Source organism: Propithecus coquereli, unplaced genomic scaffold (assembly GCF_000956105.1).
Source record: "Propithecus coquereli isolate 6110/MARCELLA unplaced genomic scaffold, Pcoq_1.0 Scaffold44, whole genome shotgun sequence".
In the NCBI taxonomy this organism is placed as follows: Eukaryota; Metazoa; Chordata; class Mammalia; order Primates; family Indriidae; genus Propithecus; species Propithecus coquereli.
In genome coordinates this window covers 12,993,081-13,011,506 of record NW_012150174.1, presented here as the reverse complement: position 1 = coordinate 13,011,506, position 18,426 = coordinate 12,993,081, and the positions used below count along the sequence as shown (strand labels likewise).

Here is an 18,426-nt window from a genome sequence, read left to right as displayed (position 1 = left end):
GTGGTGGTGTTAAGTGGACAGCAAGGGTGAGAGTTCCTTGGATGTTAGGGATGAGAGAGGAAAAATGATTAGTTACTCAGGAATACATAGCAAGGAAGGTGAACCATGATTTAAAAAAAAAAAAAAAAGCCTGATCTTTAATCCAAAGATTACTGGATTAATCTTTGAAGGTTTTTAATCAAGTAAATGGCCTGATGGGATTTGGATTTTACTCTGGAAGATGGCTTAGGGACTGGTAGGCAGTAAGGACACTGTTTTTGCAAGGGCCTCCTATTATTCGGAGGAGAGAGAATATGGCTTTAAACTAATGTAGTAGCAGTGGGATGGAGAGAAGTGGAGAAGTTCTAGGTATACTTAGGACATATAATTAAAGGACTTGTGGATTGATAAGATAAATGGGAGTCAAGGATGATACAAGTTTCTGGCTTGGTTACCTTTGGCTTGGCATTGTATCATTTGCCAAGACAAAATGAGATGGAATAGCTTGGGCTTGGGAAGGAGAAAGGTGAAGTGTTGGGTATCACACATCTTATATTTGAGATATCTATCACTATTGGATAGAAAGTCTGATTCAGTGAGGTGGTGACGGTTGTGGGTGTCAGTGATTTGTTCCAGGGAACAATGAGTAAAGTGAGAAGAAGAAAAGACTAAGGATGGAACAACGAAGAACACCAGTATTCCATGGGGAAGCAGAGAAAGAGAGGTCTATGAAGGAGGAAGATAGGAGTGGTAAGAGACGTTAAGCCCTGGAAGCTAAAGAACGAGAGGGGTAGACAACTATGAAGGAAAGGCCATAAAGCAAAGATTGAGAAGTGTGCGCTGGAGGCTATTGTTTCTTGGTGTCAGGATAGGAAATAGTAATAGGGGAGAGCAGGGGTCTCATTGCAATGAATTGAGGAGTGAACATAAAGTAAAATAGTACACATGGTCAGTGTAGAGAATCCTTTAGAAAAGCCTGGTTGAAAAGAGGAAGGTGAGATGGGGAGAAGGGGTAGCCAAAAATGCTAGTTATACCATCTAGTTGAGAAACCTGAGGCAGGAGTAGGGAGACCTGAGTGTGATGGAGCATGGTAGGGTTGGGAGTCAAGTCAAGCTCACAGCATTTCAGGGTCTGGGAGATAAGCTGTCTGCAGCAGTCAACAGTTGAGGGTTCAGCAGAGCTTGCAATGGGGCAGAATAAGGGACTGAACCACTAGCTACAGGGCAGGGGACAGGTTGTTCTGCCAGGGAAGGGTCAAGGGTTGAGTAGTGTCTTCAGCAGAGCTGGGAAGTTGGGTGTTCCCCAACCTGTCACAGGATCCCAGCCAGCACCAGAGCAGAAACCCTGACCCTCCACCTCTTCATTCAGACAGGACTCATGGCAGCCATGGGTTACCTAGGAAGGAGGTAGGCATCAGATCTGGGCCTGCTGGTACCAGTACTAACAGACTACATCTCCTCACCCTCTATTCATATTTCAGAGGCTATCCCACACTGTCAGAACTGCCCCCAAATTCATCTTAGCACTCCCCATAGCTGTATGAAAATATCCACACCCTTCCCTTCCACACTCACATCAAAGAGTCCTGCCCCACGCTGCTGGTAGAGCCTTGGATTGAGAAAGCCAAGAGGGGGGCGGCCACTGAGGATTCTGTGCTCATTTATCAAGGATAGGATCCCCCCAAACACTGGAGTGGAGGCCTGCAAGGGTGAGGGTAAAAGTAGAGGTCAGGGGTTCAGAGTGATTGGACTTTTGGGGAGTGATGTTTAAAAGGATCAGAGGTCTCTAAGGAGTCAGGGGTTCTGGGTGCAAGGTCTTGAACATAGGGGGTGAAGGTAGTTCCTGAGTGGGGGTTTGGAGACAGGCTGATTCTCACCGAGGTGCCAGACACCCATGGAATGGGCACACTGTTGCTGACCACCCAGTAGCCATCAGAGAGCGCAGCCACATCTGGGTAGGCACGGCCACTGGCATTGAAGTAACTGGATGGTGGAAGGTGGGGACTAGAGCTCAGGAACTGGGCTACAGCTTCCTCCTGAAAGGCATTTTTGAGTGAGTATTGGCTTGTGGCCTACCCAATAGTATGCTGAACTAAGGATCCCCCATCCCTACTCTCACACCCATCCATCCACACAAATATATACGTACCTGGTATGAAGGCCGTGGAAACTCATTGCTGAAGCCACCACCACTGATATAGTCAACAATCTCATTTGTGATGAGGAAAGGATTCTGGAAGGATGTACCGCCCACTGTGGTGACATAAGGGCTGAGGGCAGAAGACAGCATTCAGATAGTAGGGGACCCTCTAAGATGTGTGGGGATGGGTGAGTATGGCCTGGGTCTTCCTTCCTAGACTCTTCAGGAAAGCATATACATGGGATTGACTAAGAAGGATTATTTTGTTTTGCTTTGTTTCTGTTTTTGTTTTTGCTTTTTAAGAGACAGGGTCTCACTCTTGTCACTCAGGCTGGAATGCAAGGGTGCAATCATAGCTCACTGCAGTCTCAAACTCTTGGGCTCAAGTGATCCTCCTGCCTCAGCCTCCTGAATAGCTGGGGCTACAGGTGTGCACCACCATGCCCAACTAATTTTTTTTAATTGTTCTGTAGAGATGAGAACTTGCTGAGTTTCTCAGGCTGGTCTGGATCTCCTGGCCTCATGCTGTCTTCCTACTTTGGCCTCCTAAAGTGCTGGGAGGCATGAGCCATGGGGCCTGGATGACTAATATTTTGAGCCCTCAAGGCTTGGCTTGAGGTGACTGCAAACTTTTCTCTACAGAACACCCACCCAGTCTTCCACCAAAATGCCCTGGGACCTAGGAAGAGGAACAATGGGAGCTGTATCCCACTCAGGAGACTTGGGGCCTGGGACCTATAAGAAGAAGAGAGGGGAGTGCAGCAACCAGGGTAGGTAAAGCTGAGGGCTGAGCCACAGGAGCACCTGGTAGGGTTAAGACAAAGGTTCTAGATCATGAGGTCACAGGTAAAAGGTTGTGGTCACAGGTAAGTTGTGTTCCAGGGTGCTTACCTGGAGGCGGGGAAGCTAGGACGGAACTGGTGTCTTCCAGAGACAGACCAACACCCAGCCCCACTGTCACCTGGAAAGAAACCAAGTTTAGCAGTCGTATCAACTGGGCAGAGCTTGGTATGTGGGTTCTGATGTCAGAGAGGAAATTCAGGTTTTAGTCATTACCGCAGGATGTCAGAGTTTAGAGGTTAGATCTGAGTTCAGATTATGAGTCAGAGATGAAGCTCAGGGGTCACTGTGGAATCAAAGCTCCCAGGGTGGGTGGCCGAAGGGGATGGTTCTAAGTTTAGGGCAGGAGGTCACCTGAGGCAAAGAGCAGGGTGAGACCCCGAGCAGCAGCCTTCATGAACTCAGTGTTGACCCGCTGGAGGTAGGCTCTGCTGAGTGAGTCTTCATCATCCCCATAGCTCACAGTGTGCACGTGTGGCAGGGCTGATTCATTACTGAGCAGCAGGAGCCACTGCAGGAAGGGCTCCTGCCCCTCATGTCGACCTGGATTATTTTTTGAGGGGATAGGCACAAGGGTGATCATTGGGGGGTTATCAGGATCTCCCTCCAGCTCATGGCATTCCCTTGAGGGAGCAGGGATCAACACTCATCCCCCACCCTCTTCCCCACCAGCCAGTCCCCTTGACATTACCAGGGTTACTGTAGACCCAGGTGGAGATGTTGGCACCAGCACTCATCAGGTACTGCACATCTAGACTGGCCTCAATTCCAGCCCTGCCACGGCCCTGCTGTCCAACCACGCGGGCTACTGATGCCTGGTGTACAAATTTGCCACCAAAGAGGCGCATGAACTCGGCCAGGTCTGAGCCATGGAAATACTGCTCCAGGAACTGTGGAGTGAGTCAGAGCAGGAATTATGAGTCAGAGAGTAAGTCCCAGGGTGGTAAAGCACTGAGGATACCACAGGGAAGCTGTGAGGACCCTGGGGCTCTCTACTTGGCTCACCTGGGCACAGGCCTGGCTGTTATTGCTGGTGCCAGTGCCCACGTCTTGTGCTGTCAAGTTGTATCGCTCACGGATCACAGATGGGGTCACCCCCAGATGCAGGCCACCAGTCCCTGCCACCTGTGGCTCAGGGCGTTGCCTCAGGGATGACGTGGGGGGGAAACGGTGCAATCCTCCCACTGTAGGGAGGGTTCAGGCTTGAGGAGATCTTGTAGACTCCAACACCCACTTTACCAGTGATCCCACCCCAAGTCCTCCATGGCATCTAAACTTCTCCAGCCCCTGGATCTGTCTTCCCCAACCCCACCAAACCCACTGGGCGTTACCAAAATCCACATGGGGGGCCAAGGCCTGTGGGAGCTGGTAGGGACGTGGGGACCTTACAACATGGGTCTCCGCAGGTCCTCCCACATAGTGATGAAACTCAGCCCCAGAGAGCAGCAGCTCTGCCTGTCTGGAGGTCAGAGATGGGAGAACAGAGGTCAGAAAGCACAGAATGGAGCAGAGGGCACTGCCTGAGCATCACTGGGCAATCAGTCATTGTCTCCCCATGCATTAAATCCCACCCACAAGTTCCCAGCAAGCTCTCAGCTCCCTCCCATTGGGGTGACTAGTCTCCCTGATGGGATGATTGGTGCCCCTGTGGAGCAATCAATCCCTCTCACCGGACACTCAGCCAGCAAGTCAGAAAGTCCTGTGTGGTCACCGAATGGCAGTTCCGGGCTCCAGCTGCCAAGAGCCATTTTTGGACTGTGCGGAGGGTCAGTGGTGATGGGCGGACCAGCTCAGCCACATCCTCTAGGGTTAGGTATTTTCCTGCAGGGATTCAGAAGAGGCTTTTGCCTTCATTCATTGCTTTTCCAAGTTGCCCACTTTGGACCTCAACCATGAGACATCGGGACTTCCTAGGGAGTCTAAAGCAGGATAAAGGAAGACTGTGCAGGTGCAGGGTATATTTGGGGGGCAGGGGAAGAAAAATCTAGAGAGATTTGGAATGCCATGCCCAAGAATATGGATTTACCCTAAAGGCCAGAAAGTTGCAAATGCTGTACGACAGCATGCATTGCCATGCTCATGAAAAATAAATTTAAAATTTCCATTTTAAGTTTATCTCCAATAAAATTTTTCAAAACTTTTGGGGGCAACTATAAGATAATATCTAATTTAGCTCAGGTCTTCACACGTGTTAATTTTAAACTAAACATGATGATGAGTCACTGTTTCCTGCATGCAGCCATGCACACTAGTGCTCACCTCTTGGGTGAATCTTAGGCTGCCTGCCTTGCCCACCTCCACTGTACACAAACACACACACACACACTCGCCCTGCCATGAAGGGCTTTAACCAGGGGAAGGAGACAATACAGTTTGAACATTGGAAAGACTGTTTTGAAGCAGAGTGGGGAGTGGGGTGGGGAGTGGGGAGGAGGGAGGAGACTGCAGACCAGTCAGGGGACTGGGCAGTAGTCCAGGAAAAGGAATAAACAACTGGGTTGGTGTCAAAGAGAATGGCAAGTAGACTAGTCCAAGGAAGTGCTCTCTAGGAGTTGGAACTGGCAGCCTTAGTGTCTGAACAGAGGAGGAAATGGGAGTAGGTTCGAGGGTCGGGGGAGGAACTTGAGTTGATGAACACCTATATGTACTAGATGACATTTCCTCATTTGTCTGGTAGCTAGTAAGTGGTAGAGTCAGAATTTGAGTCCAGATCAGATCACGTGCTCTGAACCACACCCACTTTTAGGTTTCTAGCCTGAGGAACACAGGTGTTTGACAGGCCCTGAGACATGACCCTGTCCTATGCCCAGCCCAGCCCTGTGTCCCGCCACTGCTTCCCATATCCCATCCCCAATCCCAACAGGCACCATAGCGAGGAGAGCTGGGATCCGACACAGCCTGCACCAGCTCCGAGAGTCTCTCCAGGTTCTGCTGTCTCAGGGCAAAGGTAAGACTCAGCTCTTCCTCAGGGTCTGCACGGCCCAGGGACACCCAGCCTGGGGGAAGCCTGTAGGGTCAGGGGTCAGGGACATGGCCTTGGTTAGGGTGGGGATGGAAAATACTGGACACTAAGGTTTCAGATTAGGAACTGAGACATAGATACAGATATGGATCACGGTAGGTAAAATGATAGGGGACTGAGCCTGGGAACCTGGGGATTAGTCTATGGGGTGGGATAAGCTCCTAGCACGGGGATGAGGGGAGACAGGAACCAGGATAGTGGGAGCAGAACAGGACATGGGGAAGGGGACGGGCAGTGCTAAGTCAACTCACGTCCTCCGCTGGTCGGGCTCTGGGCTGTAACTGCATTTGCCAGAGAGGATGAGGGCAAGCAGGCCTAGGAGGCTGTAGGGGCAGCAGGTGGGTTTCAGCAGAAGCTGGATTGTCACTGTGTTCCCACCCTCCAACATGTACTCCCTCCAATGTGATCCCCTTCTCCCAGGACCCCCTAATTTCTCACCAGGCTCGGAGTCCCATTCCGCCTTTCTGTAAGATCTGCTGTCATGTGATGGATCACATGAGCACCCCATCCTTTGCCTAGTAACTAGTGACGTAAGGGTACTGGCTCCACCCTTGAATGGGTGGTCCTGAATGCTGGGAAAGGGTGGGGCTGCCACTGGGACTCTCCCTCTCTGGATACTCAAGCACATGGTAAGCCCAGGGCTCCCCACCTGCTGCCTGAGTCTGGCCGGGTGAGAATCACCACAAGGAAGCGGGCTCCGGAGGCCCACAGACCTCAGTTCTTCCTAGTTGCATATCAGGAAAGTAAACTCTCAGAGCCTAGGTTTTTTCATTTATAATACAGATGTTATTATATAAAAGCGATCTGCTTCATAGGGTTGCAGTGGAAAAAACCTTTTTCCTCCTTCCTTACCCTGTCTCCCCGTATTATCAGTTTCATGCTCATTCTAAGATGAAATTTATGAGCAGACTGAAGCTTTTGAAAGGTCAAGATCCTTTTAGTCAAATCAGGGTCTGGTTTTCAATGGCTTTTCAGGAGATCTATAATCCGATGGGGCCCTATTTTTTATGAGTTCCCAAGGTTTTCAAGAAAAACAATTTTGTTCCAAGAGCCATGGAGGAATCTTACATCAATGTTTAGTGGGCTCACGTGGATAAAATGAATCCAGACCTCTGCTTCTTCCTAATCGTAACTCCAAGCCCTCAAGGAGGTCTGAGTTGACCACTTCTATTTGCGGTCTTTACGAGATGATTTTCAATGAGACTTGAAACCCTGCGGACTCAACTTCCCTTGCAGGCTTCCTCAGTGTTCTTTCTTCTAAAAATTCATGCAGAAGAGTGTATAATTTTAACTTCCCAAACCATTAGTCCAGTACTCATTAAAATCCCTGTTCTGACCTCCATACTTTTGAGATATATCCCTCTACTCTTGCTGTTATCCTACAGATCGTTACCATCTATTGTCCTATAGATTCTAGCCCCACACTGAGGATTTTGGCACCTAGCCTTTCTGTCTACTCCAACTCCTGCTATCATTTGACCTAGACAATTAAAGTGTCTTAGTAGGAGACCTATTCAACACCCCAACCTCCCATTCCTTTCATCCCATCAAACCCAATGAGCGAGACCTTCACTTCACTTAAGCAAACCAGTCCCATGCTACATCTTGGACTTGCCATCTCTCAGAACTGCTCTACCTTTGAAATTACGGCATCCTTTCTCAGACTATAACCTTCTGTTTTCTCAAGCTGTTGCATTTCCTCACTCCCATTAAAATTAATCTAACTTCCTCCTGTCCCTCGATCCCTCCACTTTTCTCCAAATCCAACATCTCCCATTGAGTTTGGCCCCGGGGAACTGTATTTACTACCACCATGCTCTGAAACCTTTTTCTTTGACCACAACCTTCTTTCTTTGCAATTTCCTCAGTCCTGTGAACTTCTCAAACATTGACTCATCTCCTTTCCCTCACTTCCTGGGATCCCCAAAGAATAGTCTACACCAGTGGTTCCTAGATCTCATTTTGCGGCAGTAAAAATTTACACTGAGATAAAGCAAGCAGGTCACCTGGCAGAGAACCTGATGTGGCAAAGCTCAACAAATGTGAGCTCTTATTACAGTGTGTATACTTAGTGGTCCCAAGAAAAAGAAACTACTTGGCTGCTCTTGTATCCACCCCCACCTCTTTTAAGACCCTCAGGCCTAGAGCTGATCATCCCCTAAGAGCCCTTTCTAGGTTGCTGCTACAACCAAGACCCAGCTGGCCTCTTGCCCATATTAGAGGGAAAAGATTGACTGCAGAGAGATGTATCACTAGCCTCAGTCCAGGCTCCTGAGCTCCCACTCTAGACGCACCCATGTCCCCCACCCCTCTCTGCCTCCTGAGGTGCCCACAATACTGTGCCAGATGTCTTCCAGTCATCCCCACAGAACAGAGCCGGAGGCTGGATACAAACTGCAGTTTATTAAGGCTCCAGAGTGAGAATTGGCACTTGGTTCTGGGCAGGGGCAGGGGTGTCAGTGGAACCCAAAAGAGCTGGGCTCAAACAGGTTCGAGGGACCCCTTCCGTCTCCCTACCCCCCAATAAATAAAGTCTCAGCTCCATCTCAGGATGCTGGTACCAGGGCAGGAAGCCCTCATCGAGGAGAACCCAGGGCTGCCACCTCCTTCATATTTCTCCCCACATTGGACCTGGCCACAGGTCAGTGACCAAAAGGGCCAAAAGGTCCCAGTGCTCTGAGGAGGCTGGAGAGTTTGGGGTGGAGAGCTGGGGCCCAGTGGTGGCCTCCCCGTGGCCAGTAATGGTCCGAGGCTGCCCAAGGCAGGCTCAGAGTGGTGCCTGCATTGGGGACACTGTGCGTGTCCCAGGTCGGGGCCCAGCCTGGGCCACAGCTAGATGTGCAGCTCTGTGTCATCAGGCGGCTCCAGGCCAGACTCTGCGCTGAGTGCCGAGGCTGAGGGGCCCTGGGCCACCCCAAATGGCGAGACAACAGGTGAGCGAGCAGCCAGAGGAGACAGTGAGGGTGAGAAGCTGGGGGACATGGCAGCTGAGGACAGAGAGCCTTCATGGCTGATAGGGGAGCGGTGAGAGGCCGGTGGGAAGATGGCCCGGGCTGCAGCCGTACTTGCTGGCTTTGGGGGCACAGACTTGGCTCCTGGGTGGGCCACGGCAGTGATGAGGGGTGGTGGGTCAATACGGGGAGCTGGGGGACATGGCCGAGCTTCATCCTTGAGCCGAGCGATCTCTGTGAAGACACTGGCCAGTGGCTGGAACTGAGGGCACCAGCTCAGCAGGTAGTCCCAGTTATAGCTGCCACGGAGCTCTTCCTCGCCAGCCACAATGGCCGTCAGCGCACCTGCCACACATGGCTTGCCATCTGCTGGAAAGCCATAGTCCCCAGTGGGTGCGGGGCTCAGGCCACAGCCCCCCAGGAAGGCTGTGGCAGTGGTTGGAGGCCCCTCCTCTCGGTACAGAGTGGCTCCTGTGCCTGGCAGCAGCAGCCCTGCCTTTCGGCCCTTATACCAGGTGTCAGGGGCAGGTGGCTCACAGGATGTGTCACTCAGTCCATCTGCATCCTGCTGGATGCCGGAGTCAGGGCCACGGGCAGCCAGGGAGGACGCCACACTAGCCACACGGGGGAACTCATTAATCATGCGGATCTCATCATCCTCCGCAGCCTCTGCTGAGCCTCGGCCACTTGAGTGCGAAGGGTCCAGGGAGCCACCACGGGGGTAAGGTCCTCCAGCTCCTGGCCCACCATAGCTAGGGAGAGTCTGGTGATACAGGTGCTCTGAGGGTGGTGGACTGGGTGGCTCCCGGCCCAGCTTCTGTAGGGAGCCACTGGCTAGGGGTGCTGCCTGTGACATTGGGCCAGGGGCTGCCTCAGCCTTGCGGCTACGGGCCCGAACAAGTCCTAGGACCAAGGCTGCCAGTGCGAGCACCACAACAACTCCCAAGGAGGCCGCCACAGCCCCCACCAACAGCAGGTTGAGGTCAGGTGCCAGGCCCAGTGCAGTGTGGGTGATATCCACAGTCACGGGCACTGTGGCACTCCGGGAACCAGGCAGAGGACCCCGGGCTACCACCTCCAGCCTAAGCTCCCGTGGTGCCTCACGCCGGGTCCGGCCCCCACCCCCAGAAGTGGCTGTTCCGCTGCCTGGTGCCCGACTGTCCACCCGCAGGTATAGGGCACCTGTAGTCTGGTTGATACCAAAATACGGGGAAGGAGAGGCAAGGGAATAGAGCACCAAGCCATCAGCACCGCCATCCTCGTCTGTGGCCTGCACGTGACCCAGGCTGTGGCCACGCCGGGCACCTTCTGGCACTTGGAAGTGGAAGGCTGGAGCCAGGAATACGGGGTCATACTCGTCCTCTCCAGTCACCAGCACTGACACAGTGACAGAGGCTGAGAGATTCCCAGCATCAGCAGCACCCACCAGCAGCCGGAAGCTTCCTGTGTGCTCATAGTCAAAGGGCACTCGTGCCCGCAACTCCCCAGTTGAGCTGTTCAGTGCAAATGCCTCACGGCCCTCAGGCCCTGGCCCAGCCTCCAAGAGGCTATAGCGGAGCCTACCAAAAGCTCCAGCATCGCCATCAATTGCATGCAGAGTGGTCACAAGAGTGCCTGGAGGCTGGTTCTCAGCCAGGCTGGTGCTGAGCAAGTTTAGTGGGAAGGCTGGGCCATGGTCATTCACATCCTGGACCTCGATAGTTACTGGTGCCAAAGCAAAGTGTGCACTGGCAGGGTCGGCAGCCTGCACTACAAGCTGATGTCGAGCCTGGGTCTCACAGTCCAAGGCGTGGGCCAGTCGCAAGGCACCTGAGCTCTCATCCAGCTCAAAGAGCCCTGATGGGTCCCCTGAGCTCAGGGTGAAACGCACGAGGCCATGAGGGCCAGGGTCAGCGTCGGAGGCCTCCACATGCAGCAGCTCGGCTCCAACAGGTGTGTCCTCAGGTACTGCCACATGGTAGGATGCTTGGGTAAAGACAGGTGGGTTGTCATTGACATCCAATATGGTGACAGTGACTGGCACAGCTGAGCTGCGTGGTGGCTGCCCCCGGTCAGCTGCAGCCACAGTTAGATTATACTGTGTCAGGCTTTCAAAGTCTAGAGGTTCAAGCAGCACCAGGCAGCCTAGTGCCCGGGGGCCTGGTCCAACACCCTCCCCAGCCTCAGCTAGCCGGGGTTCCAGCTGGAAGATGTGGCCCCGGTTGCCACTGATGATGCTATAGTCCACGGCAGCATGGGTACGGCTTCTATCAACATCTGTGGCCTCCAGGGTGAGCAAGGTGGAGCCAGGGGGCAGATCTTCAGTCACAGCCACACGATAGTGTGGCAATGTGAAGCTCGGGGCATGGTCATTTTGGTCCTGTAGCTGCACATGAACTGTGGCTCGTGCTGCCCGGCCTGGAGCCCCGTGGTCTCGTGCTTCCAGCACCACATCCACTACTCCTGGTTCCTCATGGCCCAAGGCCACTGTTCCTACTGTTGTGAACACGGTCCCTAAGATGAGAAGGGTAGAGAAAGAAACATGTATTCAGCAGAGGCTGTAGGTGAGCAGAAGAGTGACACTTCAGGGTCTAGGAAATGGCTTTGGAAGGCAGACTCCAGGGCCTCTGTGCCAGGAAATTACTGGATGGCCTCAAGGATTCAAAGCTTAGGGAACAGGTTCTAGATATGCAGTCAAGCAAGGGCTTACAATAAAGACAGAGGGGAGAAAATGTCCTCCCTGGGTCAGAGATCCAGGAGTCCTGAGTTTGTGTAACAAATTCTAGAAATGAGGTCAGGATATGGCTCAATACAGTCAAAGACAAGGGATCAGATCCTGAGAAAGACGCACCGTTGTTGGGGTCAACACTGAAGCCCTCAGCAGGGGAAGCCAGGTGGTAGGAGATGTGACCATTGGCACCTGAGTCCCGGTCAGTGGCAGACACGGAGAGAATGGCACTGCCTGGAGGTGTGTGCTCAAGCAGCGTCACCTGGGGTGTGAGGAAAAGTGTTCATGGCCAAGCTCCCCAGCTGCCCTGCTGCCCACTCAGCCCACGGGCCCTGCTTGGCATCCTTTCCAGCTTGAAATCCATACTCTCGGTATTCGAATGAGAACTGCCCACCTTCTCCCCTTTCTGGGTGCAGGATGCAGAACCTGGATGTAGTTCACAGGACTTGGAAGGCTGGTCTGAGATGGGAACCTCCCATCCCCAGATCAGCTCCAACATCCAGCCCACTTCAGCCACTTCTAGCTCTGTCACTTCCCTCCACCAGGAACAACTGTGGATCCAGGTGTGGAGGCATCCAGGGGTATCAGTACCTGGTAGAGGCTCTGTGAGAAGGCAGGTGCATTGTCATTGACATCCTCCACAAGTACTGTGAGGTTGGCACAGCCCTCGTGAGGCCCATCATGTGCCAGCAGCTGCAGGTGGTAGCGGGAACACTGCTCAAAGTCCAGGGGGCCTGTGAGGGAGACGCGGCCTCCATAGCGGCCAACACTGAAGGGATCCTGGGGCCCAGAAGGGCTCAGCACATACCACAGCACCGGTCCTGAGTCCACATCATTCCCTGTTACCTGTGCAATCTCTGAGCCCAATAGTGCATCTGCAACACACAGGACAAGTGTGTTTGGTATGGTCCCAGCACCCCTGGAGCACCAGGGTGCCACCCTTTATACCTCTCACTTTACCCAGCCCTCACCTTCTGACACTCGGAGCTCCCAGGGCTGGGGGATGGTGGGGCGATTGTCATTAGTGTCGATGACCATCACCGTCAGGGTAGCTGAGCCCACCAGGGCTGGGCTTCCTCTGTCTGTGGCCATTAGTACCAGCCTGGACACAGAGCACAATCAGCGAGTGGGGCCTGAAGATAAGGGGGAACCCTGGGCAGGGCAAGGAGGACTCAGGACAGGACTCTGGGCTGGGGAATTCGGGGTGTCGTCTATGGATTGAGGGGGATGCCAAGCAGGGCTTGAAACTGGGCAAGCCCAAGATAGAGTCTTGGGTCCACAGGGCCAGGCCTCACCGTGTTTCGGCCCAGATCTCACGGTCCAGGATAGCTGTGGTAGTGATAGTGCCTGTGGCTGGGTCTACATAGAACAATCCCCGTGCTGGCTGGGATGCAGCTAGACTGTACAAGATCTGTCCTCCGGAGCCTTGATCCAGGTCATCTGCCTCCACCTGGTGAGGGCAGGAGGCTGCTGGCACTGGCCTGGCCACAGACAAGTCTCACCAACCCTGCCCACCATCTTCCCATCACACCCCGCACCTGCAGCAGGGGCCCCTCCAAGGGCCGGGACTCGGGCAGGAAGGCCACATAGTGGGGCCGCAGGAAACGGGGAGCATTGTCATTGGCATCTTGCAGAGTTAGGGTCAGCACAGAGAAGGCAAAGGCTCCTCCGCTCTCTGCTTGCAGCACCAGTCGCAGCCGTGGGCTGGTCTCAAAGTCCAGCCCCTCTGCTGAGCGAACTGTGATGGCTCCTAGGGGGAGGCACAATGCATCAGTGACAGTTCCCTTTGCTTGCCTTGGAGCATCCCTCTCTGAGGCCCTTTATTCAAGGGCAGCCCTTCCCCCATTAAAGCCTCCTCTGGCCCAAAGATCCTGCTTCCTCAGGACCCTGTTCCACACAGAGCCCCTGCTCCCATCCCTTACCTGTACTAGGGTGGATGGAGAATGTCCCTTTCTCATTCCCACTGAGAATGCTGTAGGTGATGGGTCCATTTGAGCCCCCTGCATGTACAGCCTTGGGGGAGACAATAGGAGTCCCTGCAGAGAGGATGGTATTGGTCGAACTGTGAGTATTAGACTGGGGGAATTTGGGGACATTTTCAGTGAGCAACCCCAGCCCATCCACGGATACAAATCTGGAAGACATGGCTGGGGACCCACCTGGGGGAGCGTTCTCACGGAGCGTAGCTTCGCTACTAGCCCGGGGAAAGCGGGGTCCACGCTCAGACTCCCCCTGCAGTCCAACAATGATCACACCAGTGGCAGAGCGAGCTGGACGGCCAAGGTCGGTGGCCACAATGAAGAGGACACGATCCCGGGGGCTCAGAGCCACGGGGGAGCGGGACACACGAATTTCACCAGTGTAAGAGTCCACAGTGGTGCCAGGAGGTGGTGTGCCTGCCAGCCGGTACAAAATGGAGGCATTGGCACCAGCATCACGATCCTCAGCTCGAAGTGTGGCCAGAGGAAGGGTTGGGGTACTGCGGCCGGGGCCTGGGCGGGGCAGGCGCAGGCGCAGAGGACTGGTGGGGAAGGTGGGTGCGTGGTCATTGACATCGCGCACTGTGATGGTGACAGGCACTGTGGTGCTCAGGGGCCCAGCAGCTGCACCATCCACCGCGCTCACAGAAAAGGTGTAGCTGGGACACTGTTCTCTGTCCAGGGCTGTGGCTGTGCGCAGCTCCCCAGAGCTGGGTTCCAGCAGGAAGGCTCCTGCTGTACCTGCACCCAGGTAGTAGGTCACACGGCCATTGGCCCCATCATCAGGGTCATGAGCCTGTAGCTGCAGCAGCAGGGTTCCTGCAGGCACATCCTCGGGCACCTCCACAGAGTAGGTGGGCACAGGAAAGGTTGGAGCATGGTCATTGGCATCCAGCACTGTCACTGTCACAAGCAGAGTGGCACTGAGAGCTGGCTGGCCTCCATCCCGGGCCTCTATCTTCAGCTGGAATGCTGGCTCCACCTCCCGGTCTAGTGGCCTCATGGTGCCAAACTCCCCAGAGGCAAGATCTAGGACAAAGGCTCCTGATGGGTCCCCATCTGCAGAGAAGGGCATGCACACATAAATATACATGTGTCATGGGATGGGGATGACTTACAGGTAACAGTGGAGAGAGAGCATGCACAAGTGAGAGAGAGTGCATGTGTGTGTGTGTGTGTGTGACTGGGAGAAAGGCAGAGAACAGAGAAATAGACAAAAACAGAAACATAGAAGGTAAAGCAGCCAATCTCACTCAGAGTGTGGTCTGGGAACTCCTGAGAGTCCCCTGAGACTCATTCATACACATAAAATCAAAATTATTTTCATAGCACTACTAAGACATATACCTTTTTCATTCTCATCTCACAAATGTACAGTGGAGTTTGCAGATGCTACATGACATGGATGACATCATCACTTGGTTAACTGAATGTGCGATTATGTATTCTGTTTCCTAGAATATCCTAGGTAGAAAGTTTAGAGCATGAATATGTGTGTTTTCAGAGATTCAGTTTGTGCTGGCTACCTTCAGTTACAGCTGCTATAATTCTGAAACCTCATTACTGTCCAATAAATTGCTATTTGAAATATTATTTATTTATTTATTCAGAGACAGGGTCTCACTCTGTCCCCCAGGCTGGAGTGCAGAGGGTGTGATCATAGCTCACTGGAGCCTTGAGCTCCTCAGCTTAAGCAATCCTCCTGCCTTAGCTTCCCCAGTGGCTAGGACTATAGGCTCATGCCACTATGCCCTGCCAATTTTTAAATTTTTTGTAGAGACAGGGTCTCACTATGTTGCCCAGGCTGGTCTTGAACTCCTGGCCTCAAGTTATCCTCCTGCCTTGGCCTCCCAAACTGCTGGGATCACAGGTGTGATCCACTGCACTCAGCCTTGAAATCTTAACATATTCTTGTGCTTATGCAGAAATATGGCAAGCAGTATACTTCATTGGCTCATTTCACAATCATTTAAAAATTGTCTCAGTTTTAATATCTAATACAATAAATATTGATATAACCCATATAAAAACTCTTCAGGGGTCTCAAAATATAACAGTGTTAAGGGTTCTTGAGACCAAAAAGTTTCAGAATGACTGCTCTATGGGGAGACACACACGAGAAAGAAAAGAAATAGGAAGATAAAAACATATATACAGGGAGATAAAGAACTGGAGACGCATAGAAAGAGATACCTGGATACAGTGATAGATGCATGAAAGAAAAAGCGGAAGACATAAACATAGAGGAAAGGTGACCCAGACACACTAACTGAGGCTGACAGTGGCCAAAAAGGAGCAAGAACCAGGCAAGCGGGTGCTGGGTTAGTGGGTGTGGGATGGTTCTCACCTAGGATTCGGTACTGCAGCTGCCCGTTAGCGCCCATATCTGGGTCAGAAGCCCGAAGTACAGTAAGGATCTGAGGGTCTTGGCCTTCCGGCACCTCCAGGGAGAGGTGGGTACTCCCAAAGGTTGGTGCATGGTCATTCTCATCCTCCACAGCCACTCGCACAGTGACATGAGTTAACTGGGGGGGTGAGCCTCTGTCCCGGGCATACACTGGGGGAAGCAAAATCAGTGAGGTCTAACCTGCTCTCACCCCATGGAGAAACCCACACCACACACTGTCCATACGTGTTCACCAGGTGCACACACAAACCAGAAAATGTCCATCTCCTCACACACCCCAGGAACACATGTGCATATGCACACATAAACATACTTGTGTCAGATGTTCTTTTCCTTCCTACCTCCCATGCTTGATGCATGCAAGATATGTCTTGGATTAGTGGTGGTGTAACAGAAAAGGTATCAAAAGATCTGGGTTGAAGCCCCAGCCCTGCCACTTCTAAGCTGCATTAGCTTGAGCAAGTCACTGGACCTCTCTGACATTTAATATCAATATACTCCTCTGTTAAATGGCTGTAGTATCTGAGGGAGGCTGAGAGGACATAGCTATGACATTATGCTTTTGAGAGTTTATGTCATCACAGTTGTGACAGCCTGAAAGTCACAGTTCACCTTGCATCCTGCCAACACTTGACTTCCCCAAAGGGTCCAAAAAATAACAGGAGCTGTGTTGTAAAAACTGGAACCAACCGAAGGTAGTTCTTTGAGAGCTCTGCCCATGTAACACTGGTTTTACTATATTTCAGGATCTTGGGGTCTTGAGGCACTCTCAACGTGTACCTGTCAGGTTGATTTCTTCCTGCTCCTCCCGATCCAGGGCCCGAAGAGTCGTGAGAACTCCAGTGTCAGGGTCCAGAGAGAAGTTTTCACCAGAGACACCTCCATAAATCACTTGTCCATTGGCCCCTGAGGAAGGACAGGATGGAGAACAGATCAGAGGGTAAATATACCCTTTCTCTCTCCAGTCCATCTCTCTCACAATTCATCCTCCCAGGCCTTACCCAGGTCAGGGTCGGTTGCCCGCAGAGTGAGCAGAGATGTGCCAGGCGGACTGTTCTCACGCAAAAGGACACTATACTCCTGCTGCTGGAAAGAGGGCGCCTCGTCGTTGACGTCAGCGACACTGATAGTCAGGACCTGCGTGGCCGAGCGCGGAGGAGAGCCGTGGTCCGAGGCCACCACGGTCAGTACGTGCTCAGCTCGCTGTTCGCGGTCCAAGGGCCGCACCACGGACAGTGCTCCTAAGAAAGCGGTAAGGCAGGTTGGTAGAAACCTCAACACTCGCTCCACATCAGCACCCTCCTCCCCCTCACGCCCCCAACCCATCTCTCACCGGTGCTTGAATGTAGACGGAAGTGGCCATCCCCGCCAGCTGCCAGGCGATAGGACACGCGTGCAGCTTCACCGAGGTCCGGATCCCGGGCTACCACATGCAGCGCCGCGGGCCCCGGCGGCTGATCCTCCGGGAGGCGCACTCGTGTGGGTGAGGCGAAGACCGGCGCGTTGTCATTCTCATCCGTGACAAAGACGCGCGCGGAAACGCGAGCTGCGCGGCGGCGACTGGCGTTGGCAGGCCGGTCTGTGGCTTCCACGAGCAGCAGCAGTGCGGGTGTGGTCTCCCGGTCCAGGCCGCGCGGAGCGCTGAGCGCCCCGGTGCGCGCGTCCAGGCGAAGCGCGGGCACTGGCGGCTCCTGGCGTAGCAGGCGGTAGCGCACGTCGCTGTTGGGGCCCGGGCCATCGGCGTCCGATGCGCGGAACGTGTACAGCGCCGCCCCCGGCTCGGGGTTCTCCGGCAGCGCCAGCGCCAATGGGTCGCGAGCGAAGGCAGGCGCATGCTCATTTTCGTCCTGCACGTGCACCTGCACTCGCAGTAGCCGCGCGCCCGCGCCTCCTGGGCCCTCAGCGCGCACCGTGAGCGCGCGCCACGCCGGGCCCGCTTCGAAGTCCAGAGGCCGCGCCAGGTATAAGCGCCCTGAGGCCGAGTCCAGCGCGAAGGTGCCCTCGGGGTCGGCGCCGCCCACCAGTGTGTAGGTGAGTGTGCTCACACCCGCGGGCTCTGGCGGTGCCACAGAGCCCAGGAGGGAGCCGGGCCTGAGCCCTTCGGCTGCTGTCACCGTCAGCACCACAGGCACTGGTGCTGCTGGGTCTGGCTCTGTGAGATCTGGGGGCGGTTCGGAAAAGCGAGCTGAGGGAAGCACCTGTTGTGGACCAGGAAAGGAGGATGGAATTAGGAAGCACCCGTGTAAAAGGAGGTCTGGGCTGGCACCCCAGGTAGTAGGGAAGGGTGGTCAGAGTAGTTTGACTAGAGGGCCCAAGGACTCCATGAAGCTGGAGCTTCTGGGGCAGGGCAGGGTTGGGGGCTATAGCGGCAGCCAAGGGGAAGTAGACAGACCATAGGAAG

At 53.7% G+C, this 18,426-nt stretch overlaps 2 protein-coding genes across 2 annotated transcripts in view; both read right to left on the bottom strand.

Annotated features, from left to right (window-relative positions):
• Nucleotides 1-942: 942 nt before the first annotated feature.
• On the bottom strand, nucleotides 943-6,482 carry TPP1 (tripeptidyl peptidase I). The gene is made up of 13 exons (XM_012654338.1): nucleotides 6,420-6,482; nucleotides 6,233-6,304; nucleotides 5,827-5,966; nucleotides 4,630-4,780; nucleotides 4,291-4,418; nucleotides 3,965-4,143; nucleotides 3,651-3,849; nucleotides 3,314-3,502; nucleotides 3,011-3,080; nucleotides 2,129-2,249; nucleotides 1,857-2,015; nucleotides 1,555-1,680; nucleotides 943-1,375 (listed from the first exon to the last, which is right to left on the bottom strand). The coding sequence occupies exons 1-13, from the start codon at nucleotides 6,434-6,436 to the stop codon at nucleotides 1,235-1,237; spliced, it is 1,692 nt and encodes a 563-aa protein (XP_012509792.1). The 5' UTR covers nucleotides 6,437-6,482; the 3' UTR covers nucleotides 943-1,234.
• A 1,882-nt stretch (nucleotides 6,483-8,364) lies between these two features.
• Nucleotides 8,365-18,426, bottom strand: part of DCHS1 (dachsous cadherin-related 1) — a 34,705-nt gene continuing 24,643 nt past the window's right edge. Inside the window, exons 10-21 of the mRNA XM_012654436.1 lie at nucleotides 17,359-18,223; nucleotides 17,027-17,266; nucleotides 16,806-16,931; nucleotides 15,966-16,175; nucleotides 13,799-14,677; nucleotides 13,562-13,675; nucleotides 13,178-13,389; nucleotides 12,935-13,089; nucleotides 12,611-12,741; nucleotides 12,231-12,514; nucleotides 11,763-11,901; nucleotides 8,365-11,425 (exon numbers count right to left, since the gene is read on the bottom strand). Coding sequence (XP_012509890.1) covers nucleotides 8,814-11,425; nucleotides 11,763-11,901; nucleotides 12,231-12,514; nucleotides 12,611-12,741; nucleotides 12,935-13,089; nucleotides 13,178-13,389; nucleotides 13,562-13,675; nucleotides 13,799-14,677; nucleotides 15,966-16,175; nucleotides 16,806-16,931; nucleotides 17,027-17,266; nucleotides 17,359-18,223 — 5,967 coding nt within the window. The 3' untranslated portion in view covers nucleotides 8,365-8,813. The remainder of the gene's footprint in view (nucleotides 11,426-11,762; nucleotides 11,902-12,230; nucleotides 12,515-12,610; nucleotides 12,742-12,934; nucleotides 13,090-13,177; nucleotides 13,390-13,561; nucleotides 13,676-13,798; nucleotides 14,678-15,965; nucleotides 16,176-16,805; nucleotides 16,932-17,026; nucleotides 17,267-17,358; nucleotides 18,224-18,426) is intronic.